A 17312-nucleotide genomic window follows, 5' to 3' on the forward strand; every position below is an offset into this window, starting at 1 on the left:
CAAGCTTGTAGATCTGCTACTTTTGAATTTGAATCCTGAAAAGTAACTGTTTTGGACAGAGACAAAATAGTTTTAATACTACAGCTAGAATGAAAATAAGTATTAGCCTTAATATCTATAGAGCATCGCAGTTCCCGCCCACTTCCTGGTTTTTCCTGGTGCCGGAAGGAAAAACTCAATGCATTTTTCCCATTGACATTTCCAAAAATATTTATATCAATTAATTTAAGCCTAGAATCAAGCCAATAAAACATGACCATCATCATGACCATAAAACGTTTTTTTCTGTGATTTTTTAAATTTTATATTTAATTATATGATATACTATATTTAATAAATACCCTTTGTTTTGCCGTTTAAAAAAATAATAATCACAGAATCAAACGTTTTATGGTCATGATGATGGTCATGTTTTATTGGCTTGATTCTAGGCTTAAATTAATTGATATAAATATTTTTGGAAATGTCAATGGGAAAAATGCATTGAGTATTTTGCGGTGGAACCCGGAAGGGGCGGGAACTGCGATGCTCTATAGCAGTGTTTCTCTTTTTTATTTTTTATTTTAAGGACCCCTAGTTTGATATGCATTAGACCACAGATACTTTTTTTTTTCTTTTTTACATCTCTGGTACCTCAATCTACACTGTAAAAAAAAATCCTCAGTGCTAATTTAACTCCAACAGGAGTCCATTAGCTCCCAACAATCAATCATTTAACTGAAGCCCAGTTTGAGAACCATTGCTCTAATCCAGTCAGTAAATAGGACCAGAGATTAGAGCCACTGTCTTTACAACTAGAACTTATTTTAATGAATAAAACATTATTTTAACCAATCTGTATGATATCCTAAATTAAAATTGCATCACATTGGGTCGACAGAGACAGGCCGCTTTAGTGTTAATGCAATGTAACTAGCACGTCTGCAGTGGTTTGGGGGGGAGGTGGTCTGGTCTTCCTACTCTTCCACTGAGACATGTGGACCCTGGTGTCGGGTAGGACACCTACTGGTCAAAAAGTAGAACTACCTGAAGAACATGAGCGCAATATCTCCAGATTCCAGGGATTGGGTCTTGCCAGAGTGGTAGAAAAAGGCCGCAAGCAAGTTAGAGGCTAGCCGCATCTAAGTTGCAACACCCTCCATTCTTTTCTTTCTTTTTCCCCCCTATCTTTATTTACCCAGGGGAGGTTCGCTGAGAACAAATTCTTTTTCAGGAACGCCCTGCTTCACACACTCACACACACAGGTCCTGTCTGATTGTATTAAACGGCGATAACTCAACAATACTGCACCTGTACGGACATCTTGGGTTGTTATCTTCTTTGTCTAAAAAAAATCCACCACTGACATTGTAAATCACTCGTTGTAAATCACTCAACGTCCTGCAATTTCGAAACAGGTGGTACGCAGGACGTTGAGTGATCTACAACGAACTACTTGCTCGGCAACAGAGAAAGTTGCTCATGACATGTCCATGTTGGACTTTTGGAGACAAAGACTTGACAGAGACAAAGAGGATAACCCCAGCTGTCCGTTCAGGTGCAATATGGGTGAGTTTATCGTCGGTTAATACGATCAGGACTTCTCCGTTTCATGGAATGGGGCTACCAATGGAGGGTGTTTGTAACTTATATGTGGCTAGCATAGCATCTATAAGTTGCTTGCGGAGAGGTAGAAATCTGGTCTGCGCGAGACCTGGGTTTGAATCCCCACAGTAGGACATGACCGTTACAGATTACATCTGTATCAGGCTGGTGGCTTATCTTAGCTGAGTTATGGTAGAGTGTTGCTCCTGAAATGATCTTTACACCATTGGTTCTCAAAGTGGGTCTTTGGGGGGGGTGTTCCAGGGGTCCCCAGCTTAAGGTCAAAGCCGGCCCAGCCAATAGGCAGAGTAGGCAATTGCCTAGGGCGCCATTAGGCTGGGGGGGTGGGCGCCCACCAAGCCAAGATTTAGGTTTTCTGGGTTTTTTTTAATAATAGAAAAATATACATATTTGGACATGATTCAAATTTGGACATGCCTAAATAAAGTGACTAAAGGGGTGCATATTTTCGATAAGCACAAACGGACGTTGCTCCATGCCCCATTTAAGACCATAAAAGGCAACCGTAAACTGACAATACATCACTACTCTTCAAAAGGGACAGATCTACAGCTGACAAAGCGGCGCGACACACCGCATGACAAATTGTAGATCAGCGCAAGCGAGTCCCTCACACGATTAAACGTTTATAAAGTGAATAGCCGACTCTCACGTGTAATGAAGAGAATAAGAAGTTTGTTTACAGTATAACCTCACGACCAAAGGCTAATAACACTTGGAATGGATATTATATTGTTACGTCCCCGTCTAGGGGAAAAAGAGAAGCAACATAAAGTGGGAGTGAAACCCCTTTTTATTTAGAACTTAAAAAGGTAGGGTAAGTGATTTGCAATTATTCAAATAATTGCAAAATGGGTCTATGTTCTGATAGTGCTCGTTACTATAGAGTGTCCTGTCCATATAAGGGGGGGTCACCAGGTGAAATGCTGCCTAGGGTACCAAATTCCTCAGGGCCAGCACTGGCTTAAGTAGTTAATGTAGCATCACAATCATTTTAACCATTTATATTTTGGCTATTCAAAAATAGCAGATTTTTGAAAACTTTTGAAAAATATAAAAAAAATGTTTGGAAACTTTTGAATATATACATTTTTTTTTACATAAATCTTCTCTTCTGGGGGTCCCTGGCAATAAACATTTTCAGATGGACGGGTCTGCGGCCAAATACATATCAAAGGGGTCCTTGGCACACTGCCCGTAGACAAAGTGATGCCTCTGCTGTGAAGTCCATCGTTCGTCACTCACTGTGTTCCTTGAAGACCAGCAGCACACAGGCCACGATCTTCATGACCTCCGCCACCACCACGGCCGAGGAGGCCAGGTAGCGCGGCCCCTCGGCCGCCAGCGTGCGCGAGTAGCGCATGGTCAGCACCAGGGTGGTGGTCTGGAAGACCAGCACGCCCAGAGACAGGTACTTCAGCCTGGACGATGCCATGGCGGCAGAGGACAGGACAGGACAGCAGCACTGGGGAAATTATCCAAATTTGATTATTATTATTATCATTATTATGTTAAAAGGCATTTTAATCACTTGAACCACTTGGTGAAACAGACTTGCATTGGCTCTGTACTTGGCCTGTTCTTGTTTCCTTCTACGCCAGAAATAGCAGATCTACAAGCTCACGAGCTTGTAGATCTGCTATTTCTGGCGAATGTTCCCCCCCCACTATAGGGGGACCTACTGTAAGGTTCAAGTGGTTAAGTGATTGATTGATTGATTGAATACTTTATTAGAAGTTTGACGAAAAAAGCACATGAAACTAGTACAGTTCAATACAGTTAATTAATCCATTTATAACTCAGAGAGTGTACAGTTTGAACCAAATGGACCCCTATATGGTTCCATTTGTGTGGCTTTGTACTGTTTATGCCATTCATGCTGGAGCTGCACACGCTCAGATATGAATCTATACATATTTATTACAGCGGCAGAGTGAATCTCACAATAACATGACAGCCACTTCGATCATTTAAAGCAGTGGTTCTCAACCAGTGGTCCGGGGACCACCAGTGGTCCTTGAGGGGGTCCCCAGCCAAATGAATAGTTAGGAACCAAATGGACCCTTATGTGTCTGTAACTCTGAGTGTACTCTGAGTGTTTTGGTTCCATTTGTACACTACACTCTCAGAGTTAAATGAACACTAATGATGATGATGATGATGAGGGTGATGATATAGTGTAGATTGGGACCCCCAAGAAATCAAAATGGTTGAGTCCCTGGCATGGCATATCTTTTCATATGTGTGTCAATTTGGGGGTCCTTGACACGAAAAAGGTAGAAAACCACTGAATTTAAAGAGTAAGTCGACTAACAGAGAGAAGACTGTAAACAGAATGCAGTCAGATCTTACCTTCCTTTTTTGGGGCTTGGATCTTGCTTTCAAAACAAACAAAAAAACCTGAAACCAACTTCAGAGACGTGGAGGAAGTTGACTTTGCATCAGATATGAATATATCCCAGTGTGAGTTATGATATTCAGTGTATAATATCCTCTTATAGCGGGCTATCAGTGAGGTTATTAAGGGTTAATCATTGAACCAGGTGCTACAGCTGTCAAAACAGCAGCACTTCTTCTTTAAGTCCTCGCGTCCATTGACCCGCAGCGGGAAGCTTTAGCACGTTTTTTAGCAACTAACTAGAAGCTATCTATGGACATGGAATATGTTTCTCCTTGTGTCATTTCGCTCGGTTGAGCCGCCATTACTAGTTATGTCTCTGTTCCAGGCGAAGAGGAGGTAGAATAATAATAATATTAATAGCAGAGAGCAGAGTGAGGCTGATGGTTGGAGGCTAGAAGAATCCGGGGAACGACTTCCGTGTACAGTTTTCTTTCTCTCTTGTTTGTTTCCTCTCCTCAGCGACCGTACTACGACGACGCCTGCTGGATTGGCGCGGTACTGCACATGCACTATTTCAGTTTTTTTGATTGATTGAATATTTTATTAGGCAAAAAATGTAAAACAGCACAGTTACATTTAAAATACTTTGTCTAACAGGTCCGTTCATAAAAGTCCTTGCGGACTTGTTTCCAATGAGGGCCTTGGTATTCAATTCATAGGCATATATAGTGGCACCACAGTTCAAATATCATTAAAAAAAAACAGCAAAAAAATAACACTATGTACAACAAAAAAAATAAAAAATATGTACAAGAACAGGGGGGGGAGGGTCTGCTGTCTAACGGGAAAATGGTACTACCTCCTCTTTTGGCCTCCTGAAAGGTGATTTTTTTAAGGCTCTTTTAAATGAGCCCAGCGAACTGCATTTTTTGAGCGATGGAGTTAGACTATTCCAATCCTGGGTGGCAGTGCTGTAGAAGGAGAATTTGCCCATGTTTGTTTTATGGGTGGGTGGTACCAAATTGTTGTTAACGCTCCCTCTGGTATTGTGACTGTGGGTGTCGCTAACCTTTTGGAGGTATTTACTCAGATATGCGGGAATAGGGGGCATATCGGGCAAATTTGCATTTACAATTTTGAAGGCCAGTCCCATTTTTAGTTGTTTAACCCTGTCTTCCACCCTGAGCCAGCCTAGGCTGGCAAAATGGGTGGGAGAAAGGTGGGTCATGGGCCCCAATCCGAGGAGTAGCCGAATCAGTTTGTTTTGGGAGGTTTGAAGCTTAGTCTTCAGTGACACTGAGGTGTTGGAGTACCAGGAGGTGCAAGCATAGTCAAAAAGTGGTTGAATCAGGGCCCCAGAGAGGGTCCTGAGGGCCTGAGGGTTGACAAAAGAGGAAACTCTGCCCATAAATTTGGTTCTCTGGTTTACTCTTTTGACCACCTTTGTAGCCATGCTTTCACCTGTCAGGTATTTGTCAAGAACACAACCCAAATAGGGAATCTCTTCTTTGCTAGAGATAATTGTGTCATCGACTTTGACCTTGAAATCATTTACATCCATCTGTCTGAGGGAATGTTTGGTCCCAAAGAGAATGGATTCAGTTTTCCCAAGGTGTAGTGACAGTTTGTTATCGGTAAGCCAAGTACGGATTTTTGAGAGTTCGGAGCTGAGCGACCTCCTCAACTTGCAACTTGTCCTCTCCCGAGATCAGGAGTGCCGAGTCATCAGCGAACAGGAACAATTTGCAGTAATGTGGCGTATGTCCACAGATGAGTTTCAATGTCTCCCCTTAACTCTGACAGTGTACAAATGGAACGGGTCCATTTGGTTCCATTTGTATACTGTCAAGAGTTACAGACTAGTAAGGGTCAATTTAGAACCCCCTAAAGGAACCTAGAGGCCAGAGAGTCCATAGAATCCACTTTGAGAACCACGGTCACAAGAAGAGTGGGCACTTAAGGAAGAGTGGGCACCTTGATGTGAAATGTGCTATTTTGTCCAAAAGGTAAAAAAATAAAATGTTTGAAAAATGTTCTTAATAATGTAAAGTATAAATTATTTGAACACGCACGGTACATCATTGTCAGACTTAAATTTAACCTTCAACTTCTTGTTTATGCCCCAAAATGATTATGTATATGTAAGTGCTACAATTGTTGCAATTGAAGAAATATTAGACCTTAATTGTCAAATGTTCAATCATGTTCTAATCATCAAATCACATTTTGGACCAAATAGCCAATTGTACACTCTGTTCCTTAGTGCTCACTCTTCCCGCTACCGTTCTAAATGATCCTACGCAGGTACATTGAAGTTTAATTAATTTAGAACTTCCTTTGGTTGATATGAAATGAATTGACAATAGATAAAGCATGTTGGCATAGAATATGGTGGCCTAAATCAGTTTGTAGAGCCATAGAGTACTTGTTCAGTATTTTACATGTATTCATAGAATATGTTGGCCTAAATCAGTTTGTAGAGCCATAGAGTACTTGTTCAGTATTTTACATACAGTAATGTTTACTCTCCTAGGGGGGAAAAAAGGAATGTAAAGAAAGAGAGACAAAGGACCTCAATCGATCTGAGAAGATCTGAATTTATTTCAGGAAGCACTTGATCATTTGGTTTATTTCTATCAGACAGCTTTTGTTCTGTATTATTAAACGTTATCTGCTACCTTATACAAACACGAGGCCAACTACTTCATATAACATGTATAATATAGGATATTTATGGTTAACAGAGAGAGAAAGTACAATAAACATACAAAAATTGTTTATATACAGCACATTAAACATTGCCTTGCATATGCACTAAAGTGGAAATTACATGCTCTAAAGGCTCTTAAAAAAAGGAAAACAAAACAAAACAAAACAGTTTGATGACCCAATGAACTTTTTTTTTTCTTTTTTCTTTTTCTTTTACAACTGCATGTAACTGTATATCAAACATTTATTTTAGGTTAAGGCTCTTAAGTGCCAGAAAGGGAATACAGAAGTAAAATAAGGAATTTGGTATATTTGCACAGGCACTTGCAGACGTAATGTAACCAGAATATTATCATTTAGAAAAGACACGTTTGTGTGTGTTCAACTCCTTGATAACAAGTCTACATTGTAACAGTAATCCAAAATAAGGCTTTCCAATTGGTTCTTCAGATACCAACCTGCAGAAATTTGGAAATTATTTGCATTTTTGGCTGTTGGGTAAATTTGGTCTGGGAGACACTATTGTTCCTTTTTTATCAAAACAAAAGTGAAACAATGTATGATTGTCAGTGGTTACAGAGCAGTCACACAAGGCTATGCTCAGCATCATGAAACGTGACAAAGATAAAAGGAACTCTCATTACAACCGTACGAATACCGGCATACACATCTCCAGACTTGGTTTATGAATTACACAACAATTACAAAAGGTGCACAGATAAAACTGATTGTAGTTAAGCAAAAGTGATTACATGAATTTGGGAGAGAAAAACGGCCATTTCAAACAAACAAAACAAGTACGAATTCAGGACCATTTTACAGCAGAGAGGCGGTGTAAAAACAGAAGAGTAACTAACCATAGCCATTTTAGAGGATACAGGCATCACAGCCAAACCTACCTTGGTAAAGAACTTCCTGTCATTCTACTGTATGTATGTACACGATTTCTGTGTGCCACAATGCAATAACAATACTAATACAATACTAACGCGTACTTTTGCATAAAGTTTCTCAAGGCCTCTCGTTGGATATCTCACTTAATCTTTGTCGGGTGGAAACCTCATATTTCCAGAACTGTTACTTTTGAGGATTCAAATTCAAAAATAGCAAAAGTAGCAGATCTACAAGCTCGAAACGCGTCGCTTCGCTTCACGTTTCGAGCTTGTGGATCTGCTACTTTTGATGCTTTTGTGTGACGCTGTAGTATGATCAAGTAGGGCGTTAATTTACGAAAAAAATATGGAGATAAGAGGTTTCTGCCCGACAACAACGACTTCCACTTGCTGTACGTAACACATTAACGCATCTGTGTCACTTTAGATTTCTTTGGCTGTTCAAAAATAGCAGATATACAAGCTCATAGCGCGGCACCGAGTGCCACGCTATGAGCTTGTAGATCTGCTATTTTTGAAAAATCTTGAAAACCTTTTTTTGTATTTTTTTCAAAAAACTGTTTTTTTAGAAAACATTTTTAAGAATCTCCTCAGGTCGTAATGGGTTAAGCACCCTACTGTGAGACCCAAAGACAGACTTGAGAAGAGTGCATCCGTACAGACCCTTGGTTTAGTTTTCCAATGATCTCTAACTCCTCTTATGTATTGACTCCAGTATCAGTAACTGCTTCTTTTTAATACATGAGCACTTGAGGGTGCTTTACGACCTCAGATCAGACGAGACGACCCGCTGAATTTAAGCATATTACTAAGCAGAGGAAAAGAAACTGGATTCTTAATTGATTTGTGTACACATGCAGACACACGACCCACTTTCCAGACATGGTCAGAGAGAGGGTAAACGGTATGTACCGTATCTATTATAACTGATGCTGATTAGAAACACATAAATGTGTAAAAAGAACCATTTACACCACAAGCTGAGAACCACATAGTGAAGAGAATGCATTGTGTGTTTGTAGTTCTAACCATACAGTGGATATTAATACGCTGCCCCACCTTTAGCCATGTAAAAAAACAAGAAAACATTTTATGAGTACAAACATGAAGGCAACAACAAGGCAGTTTTTGGAGAGAATATAACATTAGCAGAATGTTACCCATCGTATAAAAAAGTAGAGTTACGGTAATTCCAACAGGGAAGAAGTTAGTATTGGCAGGCCTATTACATTTAAACGATACTGGGATACTGGGGGGAGAGCATATAGCACATTACACAATTACATTGTCCTTCAGAGAAAATGACATCCACAAATAAGGCTCAGCCCTGTACCACTGAGCAGAGACAGAAATCCAAGTTCCGTTCTGTCATAATAACGTCCGAAGCAACAGTCTTGTCCTCCTCACAAGACGCAGACTAATGTCTGATAAGCTTTTTCCTGGTGATCCCTCCATAAAACAGTCCTGGGTGCCGAAGATGACCCCAAACGGCCAAGTCCTGATGCAGAACAGAGGACTCCTGCTCATGATCAGAGGGACAGTATAAGAGGAAAATGCTTTCATGTGGACTTGGTGAAAGCCGACTAACCACACGTTTTTTTGGTATTCAGAACTTTTGATTTACCGTATAGCTGTCAATACCCTATGACGATTCAGAGACTATACACACACTATTTATAAGTGCAAAGAAGAGAATGAAAACATGTAAGGGGGAGGTGATTGATTACCATATCAAGGAAGAGGTAAAAATTATTGACAATAAGACAGAGAAGAAATACAAGATAAGTGTCGTAGTTTTAACTATTTAAACTACAAAGAACAACAGTCTGTCCTTGTGTGTTGTCCTCGGGGGGGGGGGGGGGCCTACGCATACACCTGCATGTTTGGACGCTGAGCCTGCTGGGAGGCCTGCTGCGTCTGCTGCGACTGAGGCTGCAGCTGCACCTGCTCTGGAATGTGTGTGCGGCGCGATGAGGGCAGTGCATGATGGGCGTTCCCCAGAGGGGTGGGGCTGGTGGTAACGTCAGACCAGTCCGAGTTGGAGTGGGGAGAGGAGGAGGACCAGGGGTCAGGCGACTCGGGCGACGGGGTGAGGTACGGGTGCTCGCTGGGTGGATGGGCCGGGTGCCCCGGGGTGGTGCCCTCTGAACCGGCCGTGGCGTAACTGTGCTGGGAGGGGGGAGTCGGGTACTTATCCACGGGGCTCTGCATGGGCTGATAGGGGGGCAGCTGCCGAGATTGGCCATCCGCTATCCCGTGACCGCCGTGGCTGAGGGTGTGGGGGTGGGGGTGCTGCAGAGAGTGAGGGAGCCCGTGCCCCATGCCCATCTGTTCCGGGATCTGGTACATCATGCCCTGGGTGCAGTGGAGGTGACCCGGCCCCTGCTGGGAGTGACTCTGGCTCTGGCTCTGTGCCTGGGACTGTTGTACCTGGACTTGGCCTTGCTGTGGCTGCTTCATCATGGTCTGTCCCCCGCCCGGGCCCGTGGGCATCATCTGGAAGGTGACGATGGGGGGCAGCTGCTCCCGGCTCATGGTGACATTCATGGGGGTGAGCATGGGGCCCTGGCCGTGGTGCTGGCTCATACCGTGGGATCCCCCCATCTGGTGTGACATAAGGCTAAACATGTGGCTACCGTATCCGTGCTTGTTCATGCCCACCCAGCCCTGCTGCTGACCCAGCATGTGGCTAACAGGAGGCAGCAGGGGTCTGGAGGTGGGGCTGGCGAGGAGTGGAGGGGATTTGGCCGCGTTAGAGACGCCACCCGCGGTGTCGCCTGTAAACGAGTGTGGCGATTCCAGGGAGTCGACGGGCGACATGGTGACAGAGCTCTCCGACAGGCCCCCTGCTGCCTTCGTACCGTTAGCGATGGCTCCCCCTGTGCCTCCTGCACTCCCTCCTCCCGCCGCTGCGGCCACAGCCGGACCCTCTCCGCCAGCAGGCTTCTTCCTCCTCTTTGCCTTCATGTCCTTCAGCTCCTTAGGACCTCCACCGACGCCTCCTCCCACCTTGGGTCCGCTCCTCCGGCTCTTCTTGCCCTGCGGCCCCGCGCGCATGCCGATGAAACCCGCTCCGTTGGCTCCACAGACCATGGAGGAGTGTCCTCCGGGTCCGCCCATGTGGTTGGGGCCGTTGTGGGGGCTGTGGACCAGGTTGTACTGGTCCAACAGGCGAACGATATCGTGGTGCATGCGCTCCTGGGCCGTGTCGCGGGGCAACCGGTCCAGGTGGTCGGTGATGTCTCGGTTGGAGTAATGGTCCAGAAGAACTTGAGCTGCCTCGAAACTGCCCTCTCTGGCGGCCAAAAACAACGGCGTCTCCTCCTGGAGGGAGCACATGATGCAAAGATAGACACGTTAGTTCATACATGGGCAACTGGCGGCTCGGGGGCCACATGCGGCCCCACCTTCACCTTCAGGTTAATATCGGATATATTATTGATTTCAGCTGTTAAAATTCCAAACATGCAAACATGACCCGCTTTAATTACTTCAGTCTATATTAGTAGCTTAATGACTAGTATTAAAATTCTATTGTCTTTTTTATGTCCAAAGAATTTCTATTTAAGTTCATAAAGTTAACATAAGTATAACTAAATGCATTTGAAATTAAATAAAAATGTTACTTTTCAGAATTCCAATTCAAAAATAGCAAAAATAAATGTCAGGATTCCATCTACAAGCTATTTTTGCTACTTTTGTGTGACATAGAATGGCGAAGTACAGGATTTACGAAAAAAAAAGTTAAACTACGGAGATAAGAGGTTTCTGCCTGACAGTATATGTAATGTGGCCCACTGGAGTGAGTGTGGAAATATAGTGGCCCTCTCCACCATCAAAGTTGCCCACCCCTGCGTTAGCTACATAGAGAAGTGCTGATGAACTACTTCTCCATGGGGTCGGGGTAGTTGGTTAGAAAATTGTTAAAATGGCGACAGAAGAAGACATTTATTATGTGTCCAAGATATTATTTAAAAAAAAAAACATCATTACAACAACCACACACCTTGTTGTCTTGCATGTCACGATTGGCTCCATTTTTCAGCAGCACCAGAGTAGCCTCCACATTATTGACTGCTGCTGCCCAGTGTAGAGCTGACTTGCCTGACAGGTGGAAATTGAAGAATAGACAAAGGAAGGAGAGGGGGGGGGGGGGGGGAATCATCCATGTTAGCTAGATTGGCAGCAAATTGTATCAGCAACAAATTGTCTAGTTTGCAATCCACAGTCTACAATTTTGCTGCTCCAAGTTTGCCTTCATTGTGGTTGCTAAATAATATAAGATAATAATGAATAAGACAAACATTTTATGGAATGCTGGCCTGGACAGATATATATACAGGTAGATTATACCTCACTGGCCACTGTTGTTCACTGAAGTGACGAAGCATGTTATTATGATACAGGATACTTTGATTAAATGACAAATGTGGGTTTTCCTACCAAAACACCTTACTGTCTCTGTTGGGTGGAAACCTCATACTATGTCTAAAACTGTTACCTTGCAGGATTCAAATTCAAAAATAGCAAAAGTAGCAGATCTACGAGCTTGTGGATCTGCTACTTTTGATGCTTTTGTTTGACGCTGTAGTATGATCAAGTAGGGCATTCATTTACGAAAAAACACAAAAAGTTAAAAGATGGGAGATAAGAGGTTTCTGCCCGACAGTGTCAGGTACTTATATATGACTCAGGCATATTTCTTCCAGTGCAGTTTAAGGCAAGCTGACCCAGCTAATATGGTGGCAGCATTGAAATACAGCCCCAGGGGCCAATGCGGCATCTACGTATTTATGTCTATAGGCCTGGAAGGCAAGTCCAGTAAGGAGCCACACATCAGTCTCTACCTGAGTACTAAGCCTGATAACCAGTGTTGCCAGATTCTGTGAGAGAAACAAGCAACCAGGTCTAGGAAAACCAGCCAAAAAGAAGCGACTATGGGTCACATGAGAACTTTAACATGTACATCAGCTATTTGAAAATTGCGCCAGCTGAACTATGTATTTGTTATTTGTGAGCTTGTAGATCGGCTATTTTCAAATAAAATCTTGCGGGGAAATTATAATAAGTAGATCTGGCAACCCTGCTCATAACACCATCATTAGAGTTTCTAGAGTGGCCACTGCTCCCACTGTAGAACATCTAAGACACATAGACACTTAAACAATGCCTCCAACAACCAATGAGAAAAGTTACCAACAAGGGAGATAAAGGAAGATGGAGAAGAGGACAAAATGAGAATGATGTATAATAGCTCCCCTGACCATGATCATCCACAGCGTTGATGTCGGCGTGGCAGTGAACCAGCTCCTCCACTATACCCTCCACTGCCAGCCTAGCCGCCAGGATCAGAGGAGTGGTGCCGTCATTCATGCGGGCGTCCAGCTCTGTTGCCCGGTTACGTATCAGGATCTGAAAGAAGGACAGCGAGAGGAAAGATTAGGAACTATACTGTCTGTATACAGTAAAGAACATAGACAAAGACCTGGTGTGAATTAATAGACCTATTTCACGGCAGCCATACTGACATGAAATAGTAGGGTAAACACGTGTTGCCAACGATATGATACTAATCAAGGTTCTGTTCCATTTAGTGAGTCTTTCCAGTGAGCCAACATGAAACAAACGCAACACCTTGAATCTGTTTGTCATGAATGGGACGCAACCAAAAGTAGTAATTATTGGTAAGGTAACACCAGTGTTTGCCCTACAATTTCATGCCAATATGGCTGCTGTGAAAAGGAACTGGTCTAGTAAGCCTATGCGGTTTTGCAAGACTGAACTGTAATCAGGGTTGCCAGATCTGCTTATTATAATTTCCCCGCAAGATTTTATTTGAAAATAGCCGATCTACAAGCTCACAACGCGTCGCGAGCTTGTAGATCTGCTATTTTCAAATAGCTGATGTATATGTTTAAAGTGCTCATGTGGCCCATAGTCGCTTCTTTTGGGCTGGTTTTCATAGACCTGGTTGCTTGTTTCTCTCACAGAATCTGGCAACACTGACTGTAATCACGATGTCGTCACTCTCAGATTTGATTTGAGCTAGTTGTTCAACCTGGAATTCTCATTGCATTCTCTCACCTGGAAGACTCCCTGGGCGTCGGCGGACACGGCTGCGTGCAGCGGGGTTCTGCCCATGTGGTCTTGGGCATTGGCGTTGGCGCTGGCGTCCAGCAGCCTCTTGGCGGCGTCTGCGCGGGCATAGCGGGCCGCCAGGTGGAGCGCCGTCTCTCCCGTGCGGTCGGTCTGGGCCGCCAGCGTGGCACCCTGGCCGATCAGATCCGAGATGGCGTTGGGACCCGGCTCGTCGCCTCCGCTCTCCTCCTCCTCCTCGCCGTGCAGGCCACACTCGGAGCCTCCTCCTCCGGTACGCAGAGACGCAAGCATCAGTGGGGTATAGCCGTCTGGGGGGGGTGGATAGAGAGATAAATAGTTCAGCTGGAGTTGATCGGAGGAGTTGAAGGAAAGTTGTTGGAAAACAATTTTTATATACATATATATTTATATATATTTTTTCATACTTAAAAAAAAGAAATCTCCCCAATTGAGTCATTCTCCCAGTTCCCTTGCACAATGCACTACACAGTCCCTGTTGCTGCTAACCCCTACTGTTGGTTGTGCGGCGCACGTATACAACAACCCAAATTTACACTAAAATTAACTAACCGAAAACAAATGAAAGTTTATGACGATTGAGCCAACTGTATTAAAACCGACCAACATCCAAAGTAACTGACAGTATCCTTACGAGGTGGGGTCATGAATGTATTCTTTTGTTAATACGGAACAACAGCTCAGCACAGACAAAAGAAGATCAATGAAGAGGCAGCAAAAACAATAAGCCATACCCGGTCCTTTGGCATTGACATCCAGACAATCTGAGTCCAGGTCGGCCTGAGGTGGGGTGAGGGTCATGTCAGCGGCCTTGTGATGTTGTAGCGTCCACTCTCTCCGGTCTACTCCTCCATCCATGGGTAGCAGAGGCTTGTCTTCCATCTGGCATTGGTTTTAAATAAGCTTTAGTACACATGACTATTGAACACCTACAATATCCAGTCCACTTCATTTCCAAATGCATTTATTCACTTTATTAATTTATCGATTTTAGGTTGACCAGTTTTCCATGAGAAACTGCACTCTTTTTACTTTCTGTACAGTATTATGGGCTAGAATATAAAGTGGATGGTTAGTAATGTTCTTGTCCTTGGTCGTATGGTGCTTTATTGTGTATCGTTTTTATTTAACTTCCTTTATTATTCTACCTATGTGAAGCCAAAACCAAGAGTTCATGGATGGACAATAGAGATTCTGTTCCGTTCTTCTCACCCGCGGTTTCTTCGGTGGAACCTCCTCCTCTAACCATCGCTGACTCTGGCCTCCATCAATAATGGCCCCATCCTGGGTCTTGAAGTTCCTAAGCGAAGAAAGTCAGTGCTTTATTTTCAAGCTATAGCATATACTGTAGATATATAGGGCTGTCATGATTACAAATTTAAGTTGACGATTAATTGTCACTCAAATAACAGCGATTAACGATTTAATTGTGTGTTTGGCATTGAACATTGAAACACATGAATACAAATAATTTGTGTTTGCCTTTTATGCTTCGTAATAAAAAATTGCACAGGGTAGATATGACAAATCACTTAAATATATTTAAAAAAAAAGATTTACATTTAATACTTTTGTACATGTAAAAATAGCAGAAATATTTGAAAATGTGTGAAAATGTTTCAACATGGAAATGATTATGACGATTATTATGCAAAGATAATTGCGATTATCTCAAATAATTGCGATTATCTCAAATAATTGCGATTAGACGATTATGTAATAATTGTGACAGGCCTATAGATATATATACATCAACGTGATTGTTTTATCAAAGGAGCCCTACATTTTAAACAATAAAGGTATTCTGTATGAATAGCAAAAGAAACTCCTCATCCATCCATCCATCCATCCACTCACTTCATTCCAAAGTCGTCCTGTCCAACGGGTTCTCTCCTCTTGTCGTCGGTCTTGGCCAGGAAGCCGTCGGGGAACCAGAGCTTGCCGAGTTTGCGCTTCCTCTTGGCCGCCAGCATACCCAGGACCAGGATGAGAAGGATGATCACCACCGCCACGCCGATGAGGTACAGCAAGTAGTTGTTGTCCACCATGGATGAGGGTTCACCTGTAGAGGGGTGGGGTGGACGGGGATGCAGAGGATAGTTTTAAATACAGCATGATCACAGAGGATTATTTCCATTTGAATGTGATTCTTTCGTTCTTTTCGTAGAGAGATATGAATGACGGTGGACGTACTGTTGACGGACACCACGGGGTAAGGCAGCTCGGCCCTGAGGTGCTCAGCGGCGATGAAGGACGCAGCCTGCTCAGCGCTGGACAGACACTCTGAACTCTGAGCACATTCACGGTTATCGATCTCCAGGTACACCTTAGATCTGCACCGAGTAAAGACCAAGGAGAGGACACATCAATCTCAGTCGACTGATAACATGCAGTAATAATGAAATGGCGTGAATTAAGGGTTCCCAAAGTTTTCCAGGCCGCGAGGCTATTTTCAAAATGTTTGCCTCTTTCTAGCGTAATATTTGCCAATTTGGCCAATTTGGCATTAAAAAGGTCTTAAAAGTTATTAAATTGTCACTTCAGAAATGTGCAGATACCCTGTATACGCTTATACTGTTGGTTTGTTTACTGTTGGGTGAGAAAACAATGTTGCACAATTTTTGGGGACCCCCAATTTGGGAACTACTGGCGTAAATGATGGAAACATTTCTCCTTAGGGATGAACACACTTTTATCAATTAGTCTTTGGTAATCAAAGTGAAAGGAAAAACACCTCAAAGGAAAGCAAACAGGGATCCCAATCTAAGACTTGTCTTTATCTCCCTCCTTGCTTACCCGATGACCTCCTTCTCCAGCTCCCGTTTGCCCCTGCCTCTCTGTGCCTGTGTGCCCGTCATGTCGTCGTCCAGGGCGTAGTACGGGTACACCATGGGCCTCTTGTCCTTGTCCAGCTTCACCCTCAGGTTGGTGTGGAGCAGGGTGCCCAGGGAGCGCAGGAAGTTCCTCATGTCCCCGAGCAGCTCCTCGGGCTGCAGCAGCACCACGATCACCAGGGTGCCGTCCACCAGCCTGGGCGGGGTGTCTCCTGAGCAGTCCAGGCCGTCCCAGCCGCAGGCCTCCGTGTTGCAGCTCTGGTCACAGATGCCGTTCCCGTAGTGGTCCGCGCAGTACTTGTCATATCTGCGAACGCAGGAGAAGAAGAGAGTGGAGGATATGAGGCGTGTTTCTTTCTTAACACTTTGCCTGCTACCAACGAGATTTCTCGTCAGATTCTGCTAAGGCAGAGACGAGAAAGAGATTTTGTGTTTTCAGTGGTTTTCCACCAGATGGCGCTGTTATCAACCGTATGAATGATACTTTCACTGCCTGATGACGACAGACCCGGAATTTAAGTAAAAAAAATAAAAGCTCATTTACTTCCTGTTTATTTCCTATGGGGAAATCGCTATATCTCCGTTCCTCTTGCTTTACGGCAAAAACAAGCTGCATTCAAACGGCCGCAGCTGTGCAATGGATTACCCCGTGCGGATAGATTTTTTCCCCCTCTACTAGGATAACCCTGTGAGTGTAATGAGGCGATCTCCGCGAGGACGGAGGTCACAGAGAATATTCCATGATTTTTGATTTATGAGGTACAGGTAGCGAGTAAAATCGCTCTTTTTCGCTGGCAGCAGTGGCACACTAT

General features: G+C 43.7%; 2 protein-coding genes across 3 annotated transcripts in view; both read right to left on the minus strand.

Annotated features, from left to right (window-relative positions):
- The window catches only part of LOC308087007 (UDP-N-acetylglucosamine transporter-like), a 12867-nt gene extending 8460 nt beyond the window's left edge, over positions 1-4407 (minus strand). The window contains exons 1-3 of the mRNA XM_080430647.1: positions 3959-4407; positions 2852-3071; positions 1178-1191 (exon numbers count right to left, since the gene is read on the minus strand). Coding sequence (XP_080286773.1) covers positions 1178-1191; positions 2852-3041 — 204 coding nt within the window. The 5' untranslated portion in view covers positions 3042-3071; positions 3959-4407. The remainder of the gene's footprint in view (positions 1-1177; positions 1192-2851; positions 3072-3958) is intronic.
- Positions 4408-6519: 2112 nt separating this feature from the next.
- Positions 6520-17312, minus strand: part of notch2 (notch receptor 2) — a 75104-nt gene continuing 64311 nt past the window's right edge. Inside the window, exons 27-36 of one of the 2 annotated variants that reach the window (XM_080431383.1) lie at positions 16463-16807; positions 15860-15999; positions 15524-15728; positions 14879-14966; positions 14401-14548; positions 13634-13956; positions 12814-12961; positions 11556-11653; positions 8163-10873; positions 6520-7784 (exon numbers count right to left, since the gene is read on the minus strand). In XM_080431383.1, the coding sequence (XP_080287509.1) occupies positions 9413-10873; positions 11556-11653; positions 12814-12961; positions 13634-13956; positions 14401-14548; positions 14879-14966; positions 15524-15728; positions 15860-15999; positions 16463-16807 (2956 nt within the window). In that variant the 3' untranslated portion in view covers positions 6520-7784; positions 8163-9412. Of the gene's footprint in view, positions 7785-7844; positions 7963-8162; positions 10874-11555; positions 11654-12813; positions 12962-13633; positions 13957-14400; positions 14549-14878; positions 14967-15523; positions 15729-15859; positions 16000-16462; positions 16808-17312 lie in introns of those variants that run through there. The other variant, XM_080431384.1, reaches the window with a different exon arrangement.

This window comes from Gymnoscopelus braueri (genome assembly GCF_963280865.1).
Source record: "Gymnoscopelus braueri genome assembly, chromosome: 6".
Classification (NCBI taxonomy): Eukaryota; Metazoa; Chordata; class Actinopteri; order Myctophiformes; family Myctophidae; genus Gymnoscopelus; species Gymnoscopelus braueri.